This window comes from Babylonia areolata, chromosome 4, assembly GCF_041734735.1.
Source record: "Babylonia areolata isolate BAREFJ2019XMU chromosome 4, ASM4173473v1, whole genome shotgun sequence".
Taxonomy (NCBI): domain Eukaryota; kingdom Metazoa; phylum Mollusca; class Gastropoda; order Neogastropoda; family Buccinidae; genus Babylonia; species Babylonia areolata.
Genome location: NC_134879.1, coordinates 30,921,041 through 30,943,137, shown reverse-complemented (window position 1 = coordinate 30,943,137; position 22,097 = coordinate 30,921,041). Strand labels below are relative to the sequence as shown.

At 39.5% G+C, this 22,097-nt stretch overlaps 1 protein-coding gene across 1 annotated transcript; it reads right to left on the bottom strand.

Annotated features, from left to right (window-relative positions):
• Nucleotides 1–705: 705 nt before the first annotated feature.
• LOC143281044 (putative fumarate hydratase, mitochondrial) lies at nucleotides 706–21,828 on the bottom strand. The gene is made up of 9 exons (XM_076585951.1): nucleotides 21,640–21,828; nucleotides 19,856–20,011; nucleotides 17,734–17,844; nucleotides 16,788–16,964; nucleotides 14,459–14,614; nucleotides 9,629–9,740; nucleotides 8,449–8,529; nucleotides 7,490–7,693; nucleotides 706–5,578 (listed from the first exon to the last, which is right to left on the bottom strand). The coding sequence occupies exons 1-9, from the start codon at nucleotides 21,754–21,756 to the stop codon at nucleotides 5,154–5,156; spliced, it is 1,539 nt and encodes a 512-aa protein (XP_076442066.1). The 5' UTR covers nucleotides 21,757–21,828; the 3' UTR covers nucleotides 706–5,153.
• Between the last annotated feature and the right edge of the window lie 269 nt (nucleotides 21,829–22,097).

Below are 22,097 nucleotides of genomic sequence, written 5' to 3'. Positions count from 1 at the left end.
TGATAAAATAATGAAATTGTGTAAATCAAATCAAACTGCACTCCAATAATACAACCAGGAATAGCAATAATTCAACTTTCTGTAATCACTGCAGGAAATGTGTGGATGCTGTGAAAAGGTGGGAAAAGTGGGGCGGGGGCTGCGGGGCCGAGTGAAACAAAGAAGGCAGTGTCCCGGTTTGGCGCGCGGGGCCAGAAATACCGCGGCGAATGTGCCGGTCAGTGCAGAGTGCGGTGGGAAAGTCTGGCATTAAAAAATTTTAGACGCTAGACGCTGCTCGGCCAACTAAAGAGCCGGATTTTGTGCTCGGCTGAGCAGCCGTGCTATATGGATTACCAGAAAGCGTTTGACAGCATCCCAGATTGCAGACTAGTTTCTAAGATCCACGCACATGGAGTATCAGGCAGGGCATTACTCTGGATCCAGGACTTTCTTTCTCAAAGGAAGCAGAGGGTGGCTGTGAATGGAACATCACAGCAGGCAGACGTCACAAGGTAGTGCTCTAGGACCCCTGCTTTTCCTGTTGTACATTAATGACCTGCCTAGCAGAGTGAAGAACAATATGAAATTGTTTGCCGATGACAGTGACAGTTCAATTCACACACACACACACGAAAACATGAATTCTGAAAAGTAAATTACACAACATACTTGAAGCTTTATATAATCAGAGGTAGGAAGGTTGCATAAGGAACAAAGCATGCATTCTATTTCTTGGATTCTGGATAACCACATTTATTGGATATGTCTGTATTCACAAACGTTATGAACTATTGCCCAGCAATTACATAAATGCCAGTCTCTGGTACAACGGACTAGATAATTCAGATAATTTTGATTCAAGTTGCTGTAAAAAAAAAAAAAAAAAAAAATTTGACATTACCCTATAAGTTTTAGAACAGTCTTTCCAGACTGGAAACATTTTTAAGAGGTTTCACCTGGCGAACACATGCATTAAGAGAAAACAGGTTTCTGTAATTGGCACAAAAAGTAGAAGCAAAAATCTCACAACCATTTGATCAAACATTCTGAGCATTCTCACTTGACCACTAAGTTTGTTCCTTTGGATAAAAACATATTTTAATAAAAACTTAACCCCCAATAACTTACTTCTGGATAAGTAGACAAAAAGAAGTTTCTGAAATCAATCATGGATACGTATTTGGGTGTGTTGCTTAAACTTTCCTGAGCAACACTGCAAGTGTCTGTTCTCTCTTGGGCCAGGATATCATTGCGAAAGGAAGGCTAGAATACATCATTGTCACAGTCATATCATTACGAAAGGAAGGCTAGAGTACATCCTTGTCACATAGTCATATTACGAAAGGAAGCCTAGAGTACATCCTTGTCACATAGTCCCAAACCTATAACGAACCTCCACTGCAGAAACAACATCCCCCTCCTCCATCATCAATATACTGAAAATGTCCCAAATTCTGTGGCATTTCACACCCTGCTCTCAAGGTGACGCCAACTTTTATCCCCCTCCACTTTTGTGCTTGAGGTTGAGTCGTGTCAAGGTCTTCGGTGTCAGTGGAATTCATGGGGGACTGCTGCTGGAGGGATGTGGTGGTGGTCTCCATTCTGGAGGGAACGCTCATTCAGTCTGCCTCCATGGCCAAGTGATTATTGTTGTCAGTAGGGGGCTTAGTAGGTAGTGTCCTCAGTACGTTAAATAACAACATGCATCACTGAACACCACTGGAGTGATTCAGCAGCAGTGCAGTGTCTCCTCTGGACTGCCAAGACTGGGAACACAACAGATGAACCCGGATGTGGCTGTATGGAGGACTCGGAATGAGCAGTGTGGCAGTAATGCCAATCACACAGTGCAGAAGAGAAGAAAGAAGACAGGAAAAAAACCCCCAAAAAACGCACTGAAACAAGGTGTGCAAAATAGCCTTGAGATCACAAGTGTTAATACAAATTGCAAACAAATCAATGGTGAACGTTATACAAAAACATGAATTTGTTCTGTTCAATTCAAAACTTCTCAGAGAAGACAGCTGACAGAAAATTCATTTTCTAAACAAATACATAACATGCATAATCCTCAACAGTCTGGATAACAGAAACCTTTTCATAAATCATAACACATCTGGTTAATTAAGTGGTAAAGATTCTTACTGAAAAAGAATGTAAGGGCTAGGATCCAGTTGAAATATACATTCATTCAAATCCATTAACAACAAAAACTGTTGTTCTGGCGATTGACTGGGTGCTTGAACAAATCTTAAATTTAACATTTGAAAACCTTTGGTTGCTTTTAGGTTAACTTCACAACAACATGATCAGCATTCACAACAATTATTTCAACCTTTCCTTTTCCCAAGACAACTCACTCATACTCAGTCTGAGAAAACAAGCACATACAGACACACTATAAAATGATATGAAGGATATATAAACTTTCCAACCATGCTGGGAATTTTCAAGTTATCAAAACAAAACAAAAAAAGATTTTAAAGTCACCACATAGTGAACATCTCCAAAATCTTGGTAAATGCTACCAGTTCCAAAGAAAAGTCACCACAAAGAGAACATTTTAAAAATCTTGGTAAATGCTTCCAGTTCCATCTTCCAATGAAAATGCACAACAGTAACATTTAGTACACACAGAATATTTTCACCACAGATATCTTGGCAATCCTTTCCTTGACCTGTACAACACTTTTCAAGCAGTGCCCCTGTACTGATGTCACAAACCTTGCTCCCTGAAGTGTTGTTCCACTTTCCAAAGGATGACTGCTGAGAGAAAAGGACAGCAGCCACTAGATACAGACAGTAATTTAACACGGTGCCACATTTCATGGTTTGTGCTGCCGTCTGACTGATCAGCAGTGGTGCTGTCATGATCTGCTTACCATCGCCTCAACAACAACGTAGCTGGATAATTTTACAACAGTTTGCACCTCTTCCATCTCCCTCTCCCCCCCTATTCATTTCAATCGTTTGTAATCAGCTGTCATATCACTGTTCTTATGAGTAAAATGTAAAATCTTCAACGGCTATTCCACAACAGTCTAACTCCACCATTTTTGACACAGTGAGGGCACAGCATCACCATAAGGCACCTTGTTTACTTCATGATTTAAAAAAAAAAGTAAGTCTCAAGGCAATAGGAGGTCTTAGTATTGCTACTAGTCTATTCACATTGTAAAGTACAGTAAAGAAGGGATTTCAGTAGATTCATAAAGTTTTGTTCATGTATCTCTTTTCTCAAGTAATTAACCCGTTCAGTGCTAGAGAATTTGGTAAAAAAAAAAATCTGCTCACCCTTGGCAGGGAATTCTGAGGATTCATGACTAAAAAAAAATAAAAAATAAAATAAATAAAATAAAAAAAAAAAAAAAAAAAAAAAAAAAAATTCCAGCACAAAAACTACAAGAGATAAAGATACAAACTGAATGTTTTGGTAACGGAAAATGAATGAGAATTCTGAATCTGGGCTTGCTTCAGAATTAATTTGAATGCAGGTAACTATTATTTTAAACTGAAGACAAGAAGTTTTGTGCTACTAATAAGACTTATTCCAATGACGTCCAAAATGAAACCCAACAAAATACAAATGGAAATCACATGCTTGTTGTCAGTTTATACCCACAGATGAAAATAAAACAGGTTATGTCTGTGGTAACAATCACTACTCTTGCAGACAGTCAGTTCTTGCAGACAGGCAAATGAACTACTGTCCTGAAACTGACAAATGTGGGTTCAATCAAAGGTAAATCACATACTCAGATGACTGCACACTCAACCTTTGTGACACCAAAGAATGTTCCCCATAGAGGAAGCAGCCCTTGCAGCATGAGGCCAACAAAAATCACCTGCTGTGCATGCCAACTGCTTCCTCTGCAAACAAATACGTGAAAAACTAACAATGTGTGTTTACCTTGTTTTGCATTTTCAATGATGAATTTCATGAAAATCATGTGTTGTTGGCTATTGTCCAATCTGCGGCAGTGTCAGTGAAAAACAACAGCTCACTGATGTCACCCAATCCAGGGCCACGCCCCCTTCCTGCCCTCTGACAACAATACAATTACTCATCTTATACCACTCCTCTCCATGCCCCCTTCCCATTTTAGGCAGATGTACACTGCCCTCACTGCCAGTCAGCTAAAATAGCTGTCTGCTTCAATACAGTGACTGAACAGTGTCAAATGTTCGACTGTCACTTTTGTCATCACCTTCAAGTTCTAACAAATCATCAAGAGAGATCCATCTCGATCGTTACACTAAAGTCTATTGCCTGGGACCACTATCTCTCTTTGTCGAGATTCCCACACCACTTTTTGCAAATGAGGCAAACCCCCTTTCCATGCACATTCACATGCGCCAGTTAGCAAATCATTATAGCGAAGAAAGGAGTCTTCTACCTGACATATACTCATTTTAATAGTATTTTTATAACACAGAAACATCAAACTAACTGTTGAGTCTGTTACTTTATGTTTATTGAACTAAACTTCAAAGAGAGAAAAATCCTAATAGATGCAGGATGACAGCTAATATCTTATGGGCACTATGGCAACAGTCTGTGCAGGACATCAGCTGACGTCTTTTTGGCACTGAACGGGTTAACAACACTCGCTATACTATACTAGCATTTTTCATCAAATATCACAAGGAGCTATGTTTGGGAGACTCGGGTTCAGCAGCATGAAAGTAATACCACTGAAAGGGTGCAGATGATGGTTTAGCCAACAACAACATCAAGAAAAGAAAAGAAAAGAAAAGAAGAAAAAAAAGGGGGAAAAAAAGAAACCTCTTTAAGCAAGATATATAAAGTAATACTGCCATCTTTGTTTTCAAAAAAGAAAACAAGACTGTAAGATGGAAAGATCATAGGATGCTGGGAAACTGGAATGAACAGTGCACACAAACCACCTCTCTTTAAGCACAAACCATCTCTCTTAAAGCGCAAACCACCTCTCTTTAAACACAAACCATCTCTCTTAAAGCGCAAACCATCACTTCAAGTAAAAGCCACCTCTTCAAATAAAAATCACCACTTAAAGCAAAACCCACCTCTTCAAGTAAAAACCACCTCTTGAAGTAAAAAACTCACCTCCTCAAAGTAAAAACCACCTCTTGAAGCTCAAACCACCCCTTTACTCACAAACCAACCCTTTTACTGACAAACCATCTCTCTACTTGGGCCCCAGCATGTCCTCAGGCCGGACCCACTGGTCAAACTGCTCCTCCGTCAGAAAGCCCAGCTGCACGGCGGCCTCCTTGAGTGTGAGGCCCTCCCTGTGCGCCTTCTTGGCGATCTGTGTGGCCTTGTCGTAGCCGATGTGGGGGTTGAGTGCCGTCACCAGCATCAGCGACCTCTTCATCAGCCGGTCGATGTTGTCCAGGTTGGGCGCCACGCCCGCCAGGCAGAACTGGGTGAAGGAGGCCGAGGCATCGGCCAGGAGGCGCACTGACTGCAGCACGTTGGTCACCATCAGGGGTTTGAACACGTTCAGCTCCAGGTGCCCGTTGCTGGCGCCCACAGACACCGCCACTTGGTTGCCCATCACCTGGGCCGCCACCATGGTCAGGGCCTCGCACTGCGTCGGGTTCACCTTGCCTGTGTGGCAAGACACACCACTACTGGACATCCGATATACATGTGACACACATAAGATATACATGCTTCACACTGCGTCGGGTTCACCTTGCCTGTGTGGCAAGACACACCACTACTGGACATCTGATGTACATACATTTGACGTACATCCAATATACATGCTTCACACTGCATCGGGTTTACTTTCCTTGTGTGACACTACACACCACAACTGGACATCTGATGTATGTGTGACATACCTGTGACACACATCTGATATACACACAAAGGGGTTCACACACTAGCAGGTCTGCACGTATGCTGACCTGGGAGATCAGAAAAATCTCCACCCTTTACCCACCAGGCACTGTTACCGAGATTCGAACCGGGAACCCTCAGATTGAAAATCCAATGCTTTAACCATTCGGCTATTGCGCCTGTCTGACACACATCCAATACATATGCTTCGCACTGCGTCAAGTTCACCTTGCCTTTGTGACACGACACACCACAACTAGACATCTGATATACGTGTGACACACAGCCAATATACATGTGACATACAGCCGAGATACATGACTTCACACTGCGTCAGGTTCACTTTTCCTGTGTGACACGACACACCACAATTCGACATCTGATACATGTACATGTGACATGCATCTGACATACATGTGACATACATCCCAGATACATGCTTCACACTGCGTCAGGTTCACTTTTCCTGTGTGAGAGACCACACACAACTGGACATCTGATATATGTACATGTGACATGCATCTCATATACATGCTTCGTACTGCGTCAGGTTCACTTTTCATGTGTGACAGACACACCAGTCTTGGCATCTGACATACATGTGATGTACATCCCATGTATATGTGACATACCACAGAATGGTCACAACAGTAAACAAAGACAAAATCAAACATGTGACATACCACAGAAATATCGCAAGTCAACAGAAAATAAAAACAAATAAAAAATACACACGAGACTGTTATCATGTATAAGCACAATCTCTTTTTTTCTTTCTTTTTTCAATATTGTAGCACTTGCATCTAAACATTTGTATCTATTCATATATATATATATATACACATATATATATATACAAACACACAATATAGATAATATACACAATAAGATATAAACACATGTAATACAGATAGACAGCCACACAATCAACACACACACACACACACATATATATATATATATATATATATATGCACAATCATTACAGATATACAGGCATAATCAATACATTTTATATACAATGCATGATGGTGTGTCCACAATGCATACAGATATACAGACATACAATTAACACAGACACATACATACATGCATAAAACCAACACAGACATGTACATACAACCAACACAGACACATACATACATAACCAACACAGACATATACATACACACAACCAACACAGACATATACATACACACAACCAACACAGACATACACACAACCAACACAGACATATACATACACACAACCAACACAGACATACACAAACACACAACCAACACAGACATATACATACAAACAACCAACAGACATATACATACACATAACCAACACAGACATACACATAACCAACACAGACATATACATACACACAACCAACACAGACATATACATACACACAACCAACACAGACATGTACAAACACACAACCAACACAGACATATACACACAACCAACACAGACATATACACACAACCAAAACAGACACATACACACAACCAACACAGACATATATACACACAACCAACACAGACATGTACATACACACAACCAACACAGACATACATACACACAACCAACACAGACATGTACAAACACACAACCAACACAGACATGTACATACACACAACCAACACAGACATGTACATACACACAACCAACACACACACACACCTGGCATGATGGAACTACCAGCTTCATTCTCTGGCAGAGAGATCTCCCCAAAGCCGCTCCGAGGGCCGGAGCCCAGCAGACGTATGTCGTTGGCTACCTTCATCAGACTGCAGGCCACCACGTTCAGGGCCCCATGAACCTCCAACAGGCTGTCATGACACGCCAGGGATTCGAACCCATTCCTCGCCCTCACAAAGGGAATGTCTGCAACGTACGTACGCACCACCCGTCATTCTCCTCATGGTATCTTCACTTTGTTTTCGACAACACAGAAACTTTCCAGACAATACCGATCAAACACAACAGGGAAATAACATTTCAACTTCATGTGGACACTGTAAAACAGGCCATACACTGGCACATAAACAAAATTTTGGCAATCAAAGCAGTCCTCCACCTCTCATCCACACCCCAAAAATGAAGGCACACACCCTAACACCCACATGCACGCATATATGCATACACACAGAGCAAACTTACATCTCTGAAATATGGATGCATTTCCCCTTGTAACACACAACCACAGACACACCCAATCTTTTTTTCTCCCTTATTTTCTGTCCCACAGACCTACAAAAGAGCTGGAGATGGTTAGTTTCAGTTTCAAGGAGGTGTGAAATTGTGCCTACTGATCCATGTACACTGTACTACATCTGCTGTTAAGAAAAACAGAAAGAAAAGAACAGATGCTTGATATTCACATAAGCTGATCAGGCCTTGAGAACCTACCGTTTGTTGTAAAATTCAATAAAATGTGAAGTAAAATATACACAAAGGGCAAATGAAAGAAATGAAAAAATGAGCACCGCTAAGTGAACCAGCGTGCACCCACACACGTGCAAACACTGACACCAGTGTGCAACTGCACACACACACACACAAACTCACACACATAAATACCTCACATGCTATATTCACAAACACCTAAAGCATACTGAGGGTCAGAAACAGACACACACCAACACAGGCAGCAATCCTGGCCACCACTTTCTCTGCAAACCCCCGCCTGGTGTTGAGACCTGTGCCCACCGCTGTGCCACCTACCACACACCACAACACAACGTGTCATCATCACAGCCACCTCTTCACTGCTTTATTCACTTTCCCACACACACACCACAACACAGCGTGTCATCATCACAGCCACCTCTTCACTGCCTTCTTCACTTTCCCACACACACACCACAACACAACGTGTCATCATCACAGCCACCTCTTCACTGCCTTCACTTTCCCACACACACACCACAACACAACGTGTCATCATCACAGCCACCTCTTCACTGCCTTCTTCACTTTCCCACACACACCACAACACAACGTGTCATCATCACAGCCACCTCTTCACTGCCTTCTTCACTTTCCCACACACACACCACAACACAACGTGTCATCATCACAGCCACCTCTTCACTGCCTTCTTCACTTTCCCACACACACCACAACGTGTCATCATCACAGCCACCCCTTCACTGCCTTCTTCACTTTCCCACACACACACCACAACACAACGTGTCATCATCACAGCCACCCCTTCACTGCCTTCTTCACTTTCCCACACACACACCACAACGTGTCATCATCACAGCCACCTTTTCACTTTCCCACACACACACCACAACACAACGTGTCATCATCACAGCCACTTCTTCACTTTCCCACACACACACCACAACACATGTCATCATCACAGCCACCTCTTCACTTTCCCACACATCCATTCACTTCACTTCTCACTGAGCTTTTGAAAGAAAAAAAAAACAAGGCTGTATCAAAAGAGTCCGTAAACCACACAGACAGAAATACTGCCTATCAGTTTAAATGGTTCACATTCATAACTATTATCTTCTTTTTCTTTTTGCTTTTTTAAACTTTTAATTCTCAATTCATTAATTCAATTACATATCTTTTTATTTACTTCTGTATCTTATTTTACTTATTTTCTTCTTATTTTCCCTCAAACCCTGACAAAACACAATGGGTTACGCTGCTGGTCAGGCATCTGCTTAGCAAATGTGTTGCGGATTATATGGATTTTGCCTGAACGAAGTGACGCCTTCTTGAGTAATGAACTGAACTGACGTTCTATGTTTTTACACATGCCAGTGCGAAAGGGCTAACAATGAAAGGCTGACCCACCGATGGCCAGCTCATACAGCCGCGGCAGAGTGGCCTCCACACGCTCTATCCCAGCCTCCACCTGGCGGGCGTAGCCACTGAACTCCTGGCCCAGCGTCAGGGGAACTGCATCCTGGGACACACCAATCATTTTTTTTCCCTTTCATAGGTTTGCACGAATGACAGTCCTGTCCAGCTATGACTATCAGACAGCAGAGGAGGCTACTGCTGTCCTGACCACATCCTGGGACACACCAATCTTTTTTTTCTTCTTTTATTTCAAAAAAATATATTAGTACATATGTACCTATGAACAGCAGATGAGGCTACTGCTGTCCCAACTATCTAGGCCAGAATTTGATCATAGTGGATAGTGTACTGCCCAAGTTACATCCACACTTTCTCAGCCAAGAGGGCTTTAGGACAGTCGGTGTTGGGATGGTCCTGAAAAGCCAGCTGGCTCCAATGGCTGCAGCATTTACACGCACACCCACCCAACTTCAACATTTTGACTGGTTTCAGAATTATATCTCTTCACTGAATACAATGAGATTCATTTTCAGTAAACTGAACTTCTTGTTACAGAATACACACAAAATATCCTAACATGAGCACATCAAACACAAGAACAGAACGATTAAATGTGAAAGAGCATTGCTATCTTTCTTTTTCTTTTTTAAACAAGGTTTGATTTACTTTTGAATATGAAAAGCAAGCAAAATGACAAACTGTTTTTCTTCTATTCAATGAATATTTTCTGTATGGGTCAGACTCTTAGCCCGAAAGACTTTAGTGTGTATGTATGCATGTGTGATTGCATGACAGTGTGTATGTGTATGTGTGTTTGTGTTTGTATGTGTGTGTTTGTGTGTAGCTCTTCGAAGGTGTAAACATCTTTGACCCTGTATCTGATCACAGTGGATTTAGTTTCAAATCATGTACATTTTCAACAGAGCAAGGCATGGGGAGGGTGTTGTTCTTTAGTTTTGAAGGCTTTTGCAATGAAAATATCTTTAGAAAATAACATCTTATCAAATTTGAGACACTTAATTTCTGCACCCCATCTCCTTTCCCAATGTGTACAAGTAAACAGATAAATAAATAAACAAGAGAGGTAAGGCCTTCAAGACTCACTTGTGATACACTTTTTAAAAAAATGTAATCGTTAAAATGTGTTCTGTATTTGTTATTATAAAGCTTCGGGTTAAAAGAAAAACAAGAAGAAGAAAAAAAGTCCTAACTGCAGATTCGAACCCAGTGTGTTCGGATGAGAAGAAACTGTCTTATCCATTACACTATCGTGGCTCCTTAACTGACATTCAAAAATATAATATATAAACATGGTTTTTTTAAAGGGCGATAAATCGATTGCGGTATTCGCAGTGAGAACGCTGTTTAAATTGTATTATTCTGGTGTATCTTGGGCATTCAAAAAATCTTTAAGGGCAATTAAAAATTCTTTTTAGGTAATTTGCACAAAAATATCATTTTCTGGACAAATGGATATCTGCACACACAAAATCATACTAGAACAACCACAATATAAAAAAACTGAAAAAGAAATAGATGCATTGTGACTTCTGCAAGTGATAATATGGATGTGAGGCCACGCCCCCTCAGTCTCCACCCTCCTCCTCTTCACCCCTCTCACACCGTCACTTCATCAGACCGCGTTGGCTGAGTGCCAAGAAAATAGCTCATACGGTGCCCCGCTAAAAATTCGTCTGCTAGAGTTGAACAGCCTGCATCACTCACTGATAGTTGTATCTTGGCCACTCTCTTGATTGCTCCCTTTATTTTCTATCAAATCGTCCTATAAATGTTCACCACTGTCTTCTCCTTCGAATTTATGCTCCAATTCTTTCTGAGCATTAGCTGAAGAAAGTAATCTTGGTTGATTTAGTTCGCCACGAGCGCATGTCTTGAGCACGGAGTCAGTCCGACATTTTGTTGAGCGAGCGAGGTAGTCTGCTGTAAAGGAGACGTGGCTATCGCCGCAATCACACTTCAACATTTAGCCGTTTTCTCTGGATCTAGATAGATGTACAAGTTTAGTTACACACAGTTGACACGGTTGATTCAATTTCTCTTTTATGTTCATTCTAGTTTTATAGTTTTAAAGTTGATATGAAAATTGAGTATTTTGTTAAACTAATAACATGTAGAGCCAAGTACAAGTATTTCTAAACGTCATATGAAGTGAAAAGGATTTCATTTTGAGAAAAGTCAAGACTGGAAATTTTTGCATTTCATCAATTCAAGGGTATTAACTCTCATGGTTTATTATTTTTAACTGTGAATTCCAACTGATTCTATAGATATTTTTATGGCAGTTTGGGGCATAATCCAGTAAGTGATGAGGCGTTCACAAATCTTTCTCTGAATAAATATTTAACAGTCTCCTTCTCCAACTTTCCATCACATGTTATCGTGTATTGTCGATTGAATATAGGACTGAACGGGCAGGTCAACAACTTGAAACAAAATGGCATTGTTCGCATTCGCGAAGAACATGAGCACGCGCTTTGAATATGAATAAATATGTGTACGCAATTGATTTTTGCCCATGACCTTCAGGGCTCAGCCAATAGATCTGTAAAGTCCACTTGTCGTCTTGATTTTAGTATTTTCGGAAAGACTACTTTGGCGAATGAACATAGTGAAAGCCCTGTACACTGAGAGTAAAACACACAAGCTTTTTATGTATTGAGTATAATTTCAAAATGTAACGTTTAAGATGAGAAAGATCAGTTTAAAGCAAATTAAGCCCCACAGCATTCATTACAGGTTAATTTCCCTTTTTTACTATCTGCACCAAAGACATGCAAAATAGATATAAATTCCATGCTTAGCAAAAGAAGTTCCTGTTTGAACAAAAAATGATAAAAATGACTGTTCTTGTTGTTGTGTCAGAATATCAGATCAAAGTGCCAAGTTTAGAGAATAAAAAAAATATATAAAAAAATAAGTGAATTCAGTTTGCATATGATTTGGCTTCTTTTTAAATTTTTTTTGTGCCCATCCCAGAGGTGCAATATTGTTTTAAACAAGATGACTGGTAAGAATTGAATTTTTCCTATTTTTATGCCAAATTTGGTGTCAACTGACAAAGTATTTGCAGAAAAAATGGCAATGTTAAAGTTTTCCACAGACACACACACAACCGAACACCGGGGTTAAAATATAGAATCACTTTGTTTAGACAAGTGAGTCAATAAAACAAATTGATAAATATGTATATACATTTAAGAAAGGAAATAGTAACTGAATACTGGAAGAAGACAAGATGAATATGGAATAGAAATAAGGACGGGATTGGGTGAGGGGGGGTAGGGTGGGGGAACTGAAGCAGAAAACTGAAAAACATATTCATGCTTTGACGTTTAACCATCTTGTGCTTCTTACTCTGTGCGTGCGTGCGTGCGTGCGTGTGTGTGCTTTCTTTCATTCCCAAAATAGGCTGAGAAACAGAGACAACAAGGCAGAAAGCACCATCACCTACAAACTGAAAAAACACAATTTAAAACTATGAAATTAAACACACACACACATGCACACACACACACACGCGCACACACACACACACACACACTAATTCTCTCTCTCTACTGGTTTTCTTTGTCATCCTCTATCAGATCCATGATCAGATGACGACGATGCACAAACTGTCCACGCTCACTCACCACCTTCTCACTGACAGCTGCTGTGTACCACACTGATGCTTTTATAGGCTGATGATGTTGCTGACACATAGTGTATAGAAATGGGTGTCTGCCATCACTAAGGTCAAAGTCATGTGATGACAGGATGCTCAGACTGTGGACAGCCAGCCCTAACTAAACAGATTTACAGTTGTTTGACACAAAGTTTAACTCAAATACATGTTGAGGCTTGGTACAGTCATAAGTTGGCTGATCCCATGAAATTTTTTAATTTATGTGTTAAGAATCTAAAAAATTGTCTTATGATAAATCATAAACAAATCTATAAATGTAAAAAGGATCTTAATTTCAAATATTTTCTAAATATTTTCAGTGTAAAAGGATTTTACAAAGTTTCATTCAGAAACATTTTAAGTTCTAGTCTAAACATATGCACCAACACATGTATGTTAAAACACTAACACAAAAAGGTATACAAAAAAAGCACATCATCAAAGCAATACCAATAAATGTACACAAGCACAAGCATGCATGCACACACACACAAGCAGATGCATACATGCAAAAAAAACCCATACAATATATGCACACAAATATGCACCATACATATGCACATACAACTATGCATGTGCACAATCAAAAATCCACACATTCCAGTCATACACACGGAGTTTTCGAGACAGCACGCACACAGTAAATACATGAACTGTCTCCACAGCTGACTGACCCATTCTTGTTCATTTACATTTCTATTATCAATTTAATATACCTGTAAATATGGGTGCCAAGTCAAACTTACCACTATACATGTATACTAATATTATCAACTAAATTTACCTTTTAAGTTTACACCAAAACAAACCTACCTGTAAATATGTGCGCCCATTCCAAGTTTCCAATGAACATATATGGTTATTTTGTCAGCAAAGTGTACCCTTGAATGATGACACTCAAGCAAACCTACCTGTAAATGTGTGCATCCATTCAAACTAACCATGAAATGTGTATGCCCATATTGTCAACCAAACGTACCATTTAATATTTACACCCAAGCAAACCTACCGGTGAACATGTGCACCTGTCTGAACTTACCACTAAATGTGTATGTACACACACTCTACCAAACCTACCATATTCTGATACTGTCTACCAAACGTACCTATAAATGTCTACATCAACTCAAACCTACCTGTAAATGTGTGCGCCCAATCTTGATGATGTTTTTGAAGGCCTCTGCCTTGTCTTGAAGAGCCTTCAGCATCATCTTCATGCTGGGCAACAAGCGCTTCTTGATCTCTATGGCCACTGCGATGTGCATGGCCGTGGGAAATGTATCGTTGGAACTCTGTAAACCAGCCACATGATATTTGACCACCTGCTTTGTGCCACTGTTCTTAACAGTAACAAGATTTAGATGGTTTTAACACAAACATGCACACACACATACATTTGTAGTGTACAATTAAAAACTTTTTGTTAAGGAAGGAATATTCTACACTCCTTTGCTAGAGAAACACACACATGCAAAAATAAACTAGATTTTAAAAATATCTTTTTAAACATCTGACCTTGGAGCTGAACCTTTTTTTTTCGACACAAAAAGTGGCTCAAGCAGTGGCAAGAGAATCTGCATCACTTCAAACAAATTTGATATTTTTGCTCTCTAACAAAAAACAAACCCAAAAAAAAAAAGTTCATTCTTTGAACATAGGCGCTTATCCACACAGTTGTAAAATTATTGCATCATTGCCAAAAGATGGCTTTTTTAAGCTAAAACCTAACCAGTTGTTAACACCCATACATTGGTATCGCCGCAACAAAAAATCCATCAATATCTTCACTAAGTTATCAACAAGGAGACAAATGTCATTATTATCATTCACTGAATCACATCTTATAACACTCAGACGATGAACTATATTGCTGGCTACTCCGCTGATATTCCGAAGACAGATAACAAAGGTGTGCAGGACAGTCACAGCAGATCAGGAAGAATGTCAGCTGTATTCGGCATGCTGAAAATGGGCTCCTGGGCTTCTGTTACCCACAGCAAGCCAACAAAGTACCCCATGATCCTAAAGTCTAATGGACTCTCTCTAAATCCCTTGTCTATGCCAGATGTGACAGATGTTATAGATGTATTCACAAAACTGCCCCTTCCTATCTCTGCGGCTGCCTTCACCTCTACACTCCATCTCACTCAATACAATCAGCTTCGGACCCACTCCATTTACGCATACCCAGATTCAAACACTCGACTGTTGGCCGCCATTCTTTCTCTGTCTCTGAACCTTGCGATTGGAATGAACTTCCTCTTTCGCTTTGTCTAGTCTCCACACTCAGCTCTTTCAAGTCTGGCCTTAAAACCCACCTCTTCCCAAAATAGCCTCCTTTGCCTGCCTCTTCCTTGTCTTTAGCAAATATGTATACGCATAAGGGTGTGTGTGTTTGGGGATGAGTGTGTGCATATGTGTGTGATTGGGTGGGTGTGAGTGTGTGACAGTGTTCCCTTCATTATATTTTTGTGATGATGATGGTCCGTTGATTAGTATTATAATTAGTAGTAGTAGTAGTAGTAGTAGTGGTAGTGGTAGTATTTACTATTGTTATTATTGTTGTGTCTTATCGTTACTGTTTTTGTTGTCACAAGGACAGATTGGAAGACTAGGCAATGCCTAAAATCTTTATCCTTGAGTAATAAAGTTTTTGAATCTTGAATCTTGAATCTTAGTTTCTACAGTTTTAGAGTTATGCATGCGTGTGAATGACTGGTGCGAAAGCGCTTTGATTTGTCTCTGCACAAGATTCAGCGCTATATAAATACCATTATTATTATTATTATGTTACAGACGGTACATGAAAGACACAGAAGTTGCCCAGTGCTCCAGTTAGTATTCTGCCTTTCATATCAATGTTATCATCTCCAGGCTCATTTATTCTTTGATATGCAGACTCAATTAGTTAACATGTCCTTATATAAGATTATGTACATTAATTAATATGTCTTGCAATTAAGGTTATGATAATCACACTTTTTCTCCACACTTTTTCTCATGTAGTACACACAGTGCTGGAAGTATTCAGAATGCCAGACTTACACACAATGTTGGACTTAAACACAATACTGGACTTACACACAATAATGGACTTACACACAATACTGGACTTAAACACAATGCTGGACTTACACACAATACTGCACAATACTGGACTTACACACAATACTGGACTTACACACAATACTGGACTTACACACAATACTGGACTTAAACACAATAGTGAATAATGGACTTACACACACAATACTGGACTTACACACACAATACTGGATTTACACACAATGCTCAACTTAAACACGATGCTGGACTTTATATGAACACTAGACTTACATAGAAAGGTGGTCTTGCACACAATGCCAGACTCAGAATACTACTAGGTTCAAGGAACTCTAGCTTAAAGTCCGCCACATGAAAACTAAAACAATGGGTTCCACATCAATGCCCACAGTGTGAACTGACCTGACTCATGTTGACATGGTCGTTGGGGTGCACAGGTGTCTTGGATCCAATGACGCCACCTAGGGCAGCGATGGCCCGGTTGGCAATCACCTCATTCACGTTCATGTTGGTCTGGGTGCCAGACCCTGTCTGCCAGATCACCAGGGGAAAGTGGTCGTCCAGCTGACCCGCGTACACCTGGACACACAGTCCTCAGTTGTTTTTTCCATATCCAAACCAACTCCCCTTCAATTCCATGCTGGCGAAGGAAAATCGTGACGTGATGCAGTGACTCGCTTCAACAGATCATGTTACCAATCAGTGTTTGTGTACATCATCATTTTTTGTTTTTCAAGAGAAAAATTGGTTGTGTAAACAATCTGACTACATCTTAACATACCATCTGTGTTAAAAAAAAAATTTGGCTGTATAAACAATCTGAATACATCTTAACATACCATCTGTGTTTACAAAGATCACTTGCACACACTTCTGAACCTGTGAGACAGAATATAGATCTGAGGACACACTGTTGCTTTGCTGTAAGTTACAACACTGAAAAACTTTTATTGCTACAGCTGTGTCAAGGATGCAGAGTTTTCTCTTTCAACGTGTCTAGTTTACCCTGAAAGTTAAAATGACGCACACAAACATCTACAACCAAACTATGGAAAAAAACAATACATGTAGAAATGGTTTGTTGTGAACATTATGCATTGTTGTGAATGTTATGCAATAAATGGTTTGTTGTTAATGTTACACAAACATCTAAACAAACACAACTGAAGCTGGTTCTCTTTCTAGACTGAAACATCACCTTCTACTTGTCTGAACATCATGGACGTTTGCTGTCCATTTTCATATGCTCTGTGTGTGTGTGTGTGTGTGTGTGTGTGTGTGTGTGTGTGTTGCACAAATATAACATGACAAAAGAATATACTCTGCTAAGAAATCATATATGACTTACTTCTTTCGCTGCCACGACAATGGCATCTGCAATCTTCTTATCCAGTCCAAATTCACAGTTCACCTCTGCAGCACACATTTTCAACAAACCCAATGCGTAGATGACAGGCCGCTGTAACAGACAAATCCTGGGTTGTGGATGCATTATTCATTTTGATTGATCAAATTAAAGTACCATTATCTCTTCTACCTTTACATGCACAATCTCTGGAAACCTAAACCAAACCTACCATGTACCAAGTGCTATATCAGTAGTTCAGAAAGAGAAGCAGAGTTCATTATACATCGTAAATGATCTATCAATGTAATTTCTAAACTACACTGAATAAATCACTGTTTTAGCTAAAAATGATCAGCTGGATTATTTATTCATGTGTCAGTTTGGAAAATAAAAGAGCAATAATTTAATGAAAAATAAAAATAAAATGACAATGGAAGCATTTACCACTTCTTCACTATTTCTTGTGCCTTTCCTGGAAATGCACTGTCAAAAACAAAAAAACAACAAAAAAAACAACAACAAAAAAAAAAAAAAAAAACCAAACAAACAAAAACAAACGAGAAAGGCAAGGTCTTCAAGACTCACTTGTGATATATACTTACATGGGGGAAAAAAATGATGATAATAGTCATGAAACTTATAAAAATTAGTTTGTTGAAATGTGTTCTCTATTCGTTATTATAATGATATAAAGCTTCACGTTAATAATAAAAATGAAAAAAATAAAAAAGACTTCCACACAGATTTGAACCAGGGACTTTTGGATGGAGAATGAGCAGTTTTATCCACTGCGCTGATGCGGCTTCAACAATGACGTTAAAAAATTATCATTTGAGCATGTTGTTTTAGTGGAATAAATCGACCATGGTAATAATCTAAGTGATAACGCTGTTTAAATCATGTTATTTTGGTATAACTCTGGCATTCAATAAGTCCGAGGCAAAGGACACGTTCCCATCGCTTGAAACACCTGCAATATGTGTCTGCTTTAAATAGATCTGCTGAGATCCATGTTCGACATGTTCTTTACACTCACCGTGAGAAACTATGACACCGTCCATTCAATTTCTCTTTTCTGTTCATTCTAGTTACTTCAGTATCCACTTTAAAATATTCATATGCAGTAAATGAGTTGATGATTATGGAAGAAATTATTTTAATTTGGCAGTAAAGGAGACGTTGCCATCACGTCAGGCTTTGCAACATGTTTCATCAAGATCTGCACAGACCAGTGTAGACAAAGTTGACCTAACTCCCTGAAACGGTCGATTCAAATTTTATTTTATGTTCATTTTTGTTAATTCAGTGTCAACTTCAGAATATTCATATGCAGTAAACACGTCAATAATGTAATAAGTGTCACTGTATGTGTTCTGTCTAGAATTTGTATTTCTTTGCTTTCAACTGCAAACAAGAGAAACGAGGTCATGGTGTCTTCTGAACACACACTGCTTGCACTGGGGAGACTGCAAATGTGTAACAGAGTTTTTGTAATCTGGACTGAGCATCAATGAAATAAACTGTTGATAATTCAGAAATGCAGCTAAATTCTGGAGACGATCAACCTATTATTGGTATGAATGTGAAGATTTTTTTTTTTCATACTATGTTTAAGCCAATTTTGGTATTGGTAGACAAAGTATTTCAAGAGAAAATGGCAATGTTAAAGTTTACCAAGGGACACATAGACACACACAAAGACAACCGAACACCGGGTTATAACATACTCACTTTGTTTACACAAGTGAGTCAAAAAGTGTCATAAATCTGTGGAAAAAAAGATTTTTTTTAAAATATTATTTTTCTAATCATTGAGTCCATAGAATGTCCAGAGAAAATCAATTTGTAAAGTTTAACACACACACAAACACACACACAAACAAGCAAATTACACAGACATGACTTAATCTACACACAATAGCTAAACATTACAAGAAAGTTTTCTGTGTGATGAAATATCATGTGAAAAAGGTGACAAGAAGTTAATAACTGTAGCTAGATATCTACATGTGACAACAGAAAACTGCAAAAATAATGCACTCATCAATACAATGAAGTGTCATCCAGTTCAATACAGTATCAGTCCAACAAATCATACCACAGCTTAAATCAATCAACTCACTGGCATGATTTCAGATGGACCTCCAATCTTGAAGTTTATCACTGCCCTCGCTGTGTTGGCACCATAGTACTTGTCGCTGGGTATCAAACATTCCCCGAAGGAGTCTGTCTCCACCCGGTAATTGTCTCCCCCTGGACTGACAGCTTCCCTCTCACCCTTCAACACACACACAGTTTTTAACTGCTGATCAAATGATTGTCTGGAGAAGCAGTCCTATAAACTGAAAAGGAAGGACAGTGACAGAAAATGATGAAGAGCAGACAGAGAGAGGATGAAAGTCAAGAGGGTTCAAGTGACAAAAAGATTGAGACTGTAAAAAGTTTCTGTCTACTCTTCACCTTGCTAAATGATTCTGTCATATACTGACAGGGTTTTTCAAGGGATACATATGCTTTTCTATTCAAGTAAATCTACATGTACATGCCAGTTTGGCTGGTACACTAGCTACTGAGTATCAGTGGCCCATGTACTACATCATTTGGAGAGCTCTCTGAATTCATGATTTTCTGAAGCTGAAAAGAAAATTTAAATACAATTCTGCTTGACTGCTCAGATAGAGTACTCAGTCTCTTGGTGAATTCAGTTCTGAAGCGAGTAAAACATATCTGAACTCTAAACCTAAGATCATGCGAAAAAGTATCTGTTAATTATATCAAAATCATACCTTTCTGTACTTTTTGTGCTGAACAGCAAGACATGGTTATGTGAACTGAGAATGTAAATTAATAAATGTTCCAAATTCACTTTTAATACCAACACAGTGATCACAGAAAGTTCACCTTTCACAGAGACTAACATTTGTATGGATCATTCAGTACTGTATGTGAGTGTCTCACATTTGATCAAAACAGTGTTAAAACATCTGATCATCATTAAATTATTGTTTTACATATTTGCATACACATTCCAGCATATTTTCTAACTCACTGACAATTTGTGTCATCATATTCTTTGGCAATATAAGTGCTGACTTCTGGAAGAAGAATTCTGCATCAGTCCACTCCCAGTCTAACAGGTACACGAATATGCATGCATGCACTCAATCAGTCAATGCTTAAGCTGGGTCATGCTGCTGGTCAGGCATTTGTTTAGCAGACCTGGTGTAACATATCTATAAGCAATTTTTCTGGGAAACTGAAAATGCATGTTTGATTTTCAAGTTAGCTTTGCTGCTTCTGCTTTGTAATGGAAGTGCCAATGTAATTTTGACTATCAATTTGCTTACAACTCACAAGCCTTTTGTGCATATTATTTGATAAAAGATGGGTCAATCCTCTTGAAAATATACAACATCCATTTAAATTCTAAGATCTGTAATTTTCAACTTTGCTATATCATCATCATTTCATAAATGTAATGATTATGTGCATGTGAAATCCATTTGTATGGGCGCATTCATCATCATGTCACAATAACAATACAACTGTAATCTATTTTTAAACGCCCTTGACCTATCGTGTCCCCCGCAACTACATTTCGCTTCAAAGACCTACATCAGTGCATGCAACTGACTGCACATCTCATCAATTTCAATGAGAATGAGACCAAGTCTGTGACACTGCAACATGGTACACTCTGTCACTGTATCAGTGCAACATTCTCTTCAACTGAATGTCGCCCAGTCATTGTGAGAGCCGAAGCAGTAAGTCTCACTGCACAGTACTTGGCTCAACGGGGTGACATGAAATGACACATGGTGATACTCTTCTTGCTTCGGAACAAACCTGACAGTTTCTTCATCGATTCTCCTGTGAGAGGTTGGAGTTACGAACGAGCTTTCTTACCATTTTCACTGCACTCATGAGAATAGCATCGACGGCTGAAATTATCGTCACACGGCACCTCTCACTTGTCCTTGCTCTGTCCTTACTCCGTGTTTTCACTAGATTCTCTCTCCACATACAAACTGCGACCTTTTTTATGACATCATGAACTGATAGTGAGACTGTCTGCACGTGTTTTCGTAGGCCACGCACCAAAATGAGTTGTTGGTTTTTTTGGAGGGAAGATTATGCAAGGGACGCAACCTGTCCACTTCGGAACTTCCCTGACACAACATAGCAACAGCTGAAGGTCTGATTTCGTTCGGACAGTTTGTTTGGTCTCTCTCTCTCTCTCTCTCTCATGTGTGTGTGTGTATGTGTGTGTGTGTGTGTGTGCCGGTGGGGGTCAGCCAGTGGGGGTCGGCGGTGCGCGCGTGTGTGCCGTGTCCGAGTCAGTGTTGTGTGTGTGTGTGTGTGTG

Excerpts from the sequence above, each read along its gene's own strand:
- LOC143281044 (XM_076585951.1), bottom strand. The coding sequence starts at position 21,756 with ATGTGGAGAGAGAATCTAGTGAAAACACGGAGTAAGGACAGAGCAAGG. Across the intron at positions 7,694-8,448 it reads CAGGATTGCTGCCTGTGTTG|ACATTCCCTTTGTGAGGGCG; the intron begins GTGTGTGTCTGT and ends CGTACGTTGCAG. Across the intron at positions 5,579-7,489 it reads TGGTAGTTCCATCATGCCAG|GCAAGGTGAACCCGACGCAG; the intron begins GTGTGTGTGTGT and ends CTTGCCACACAG.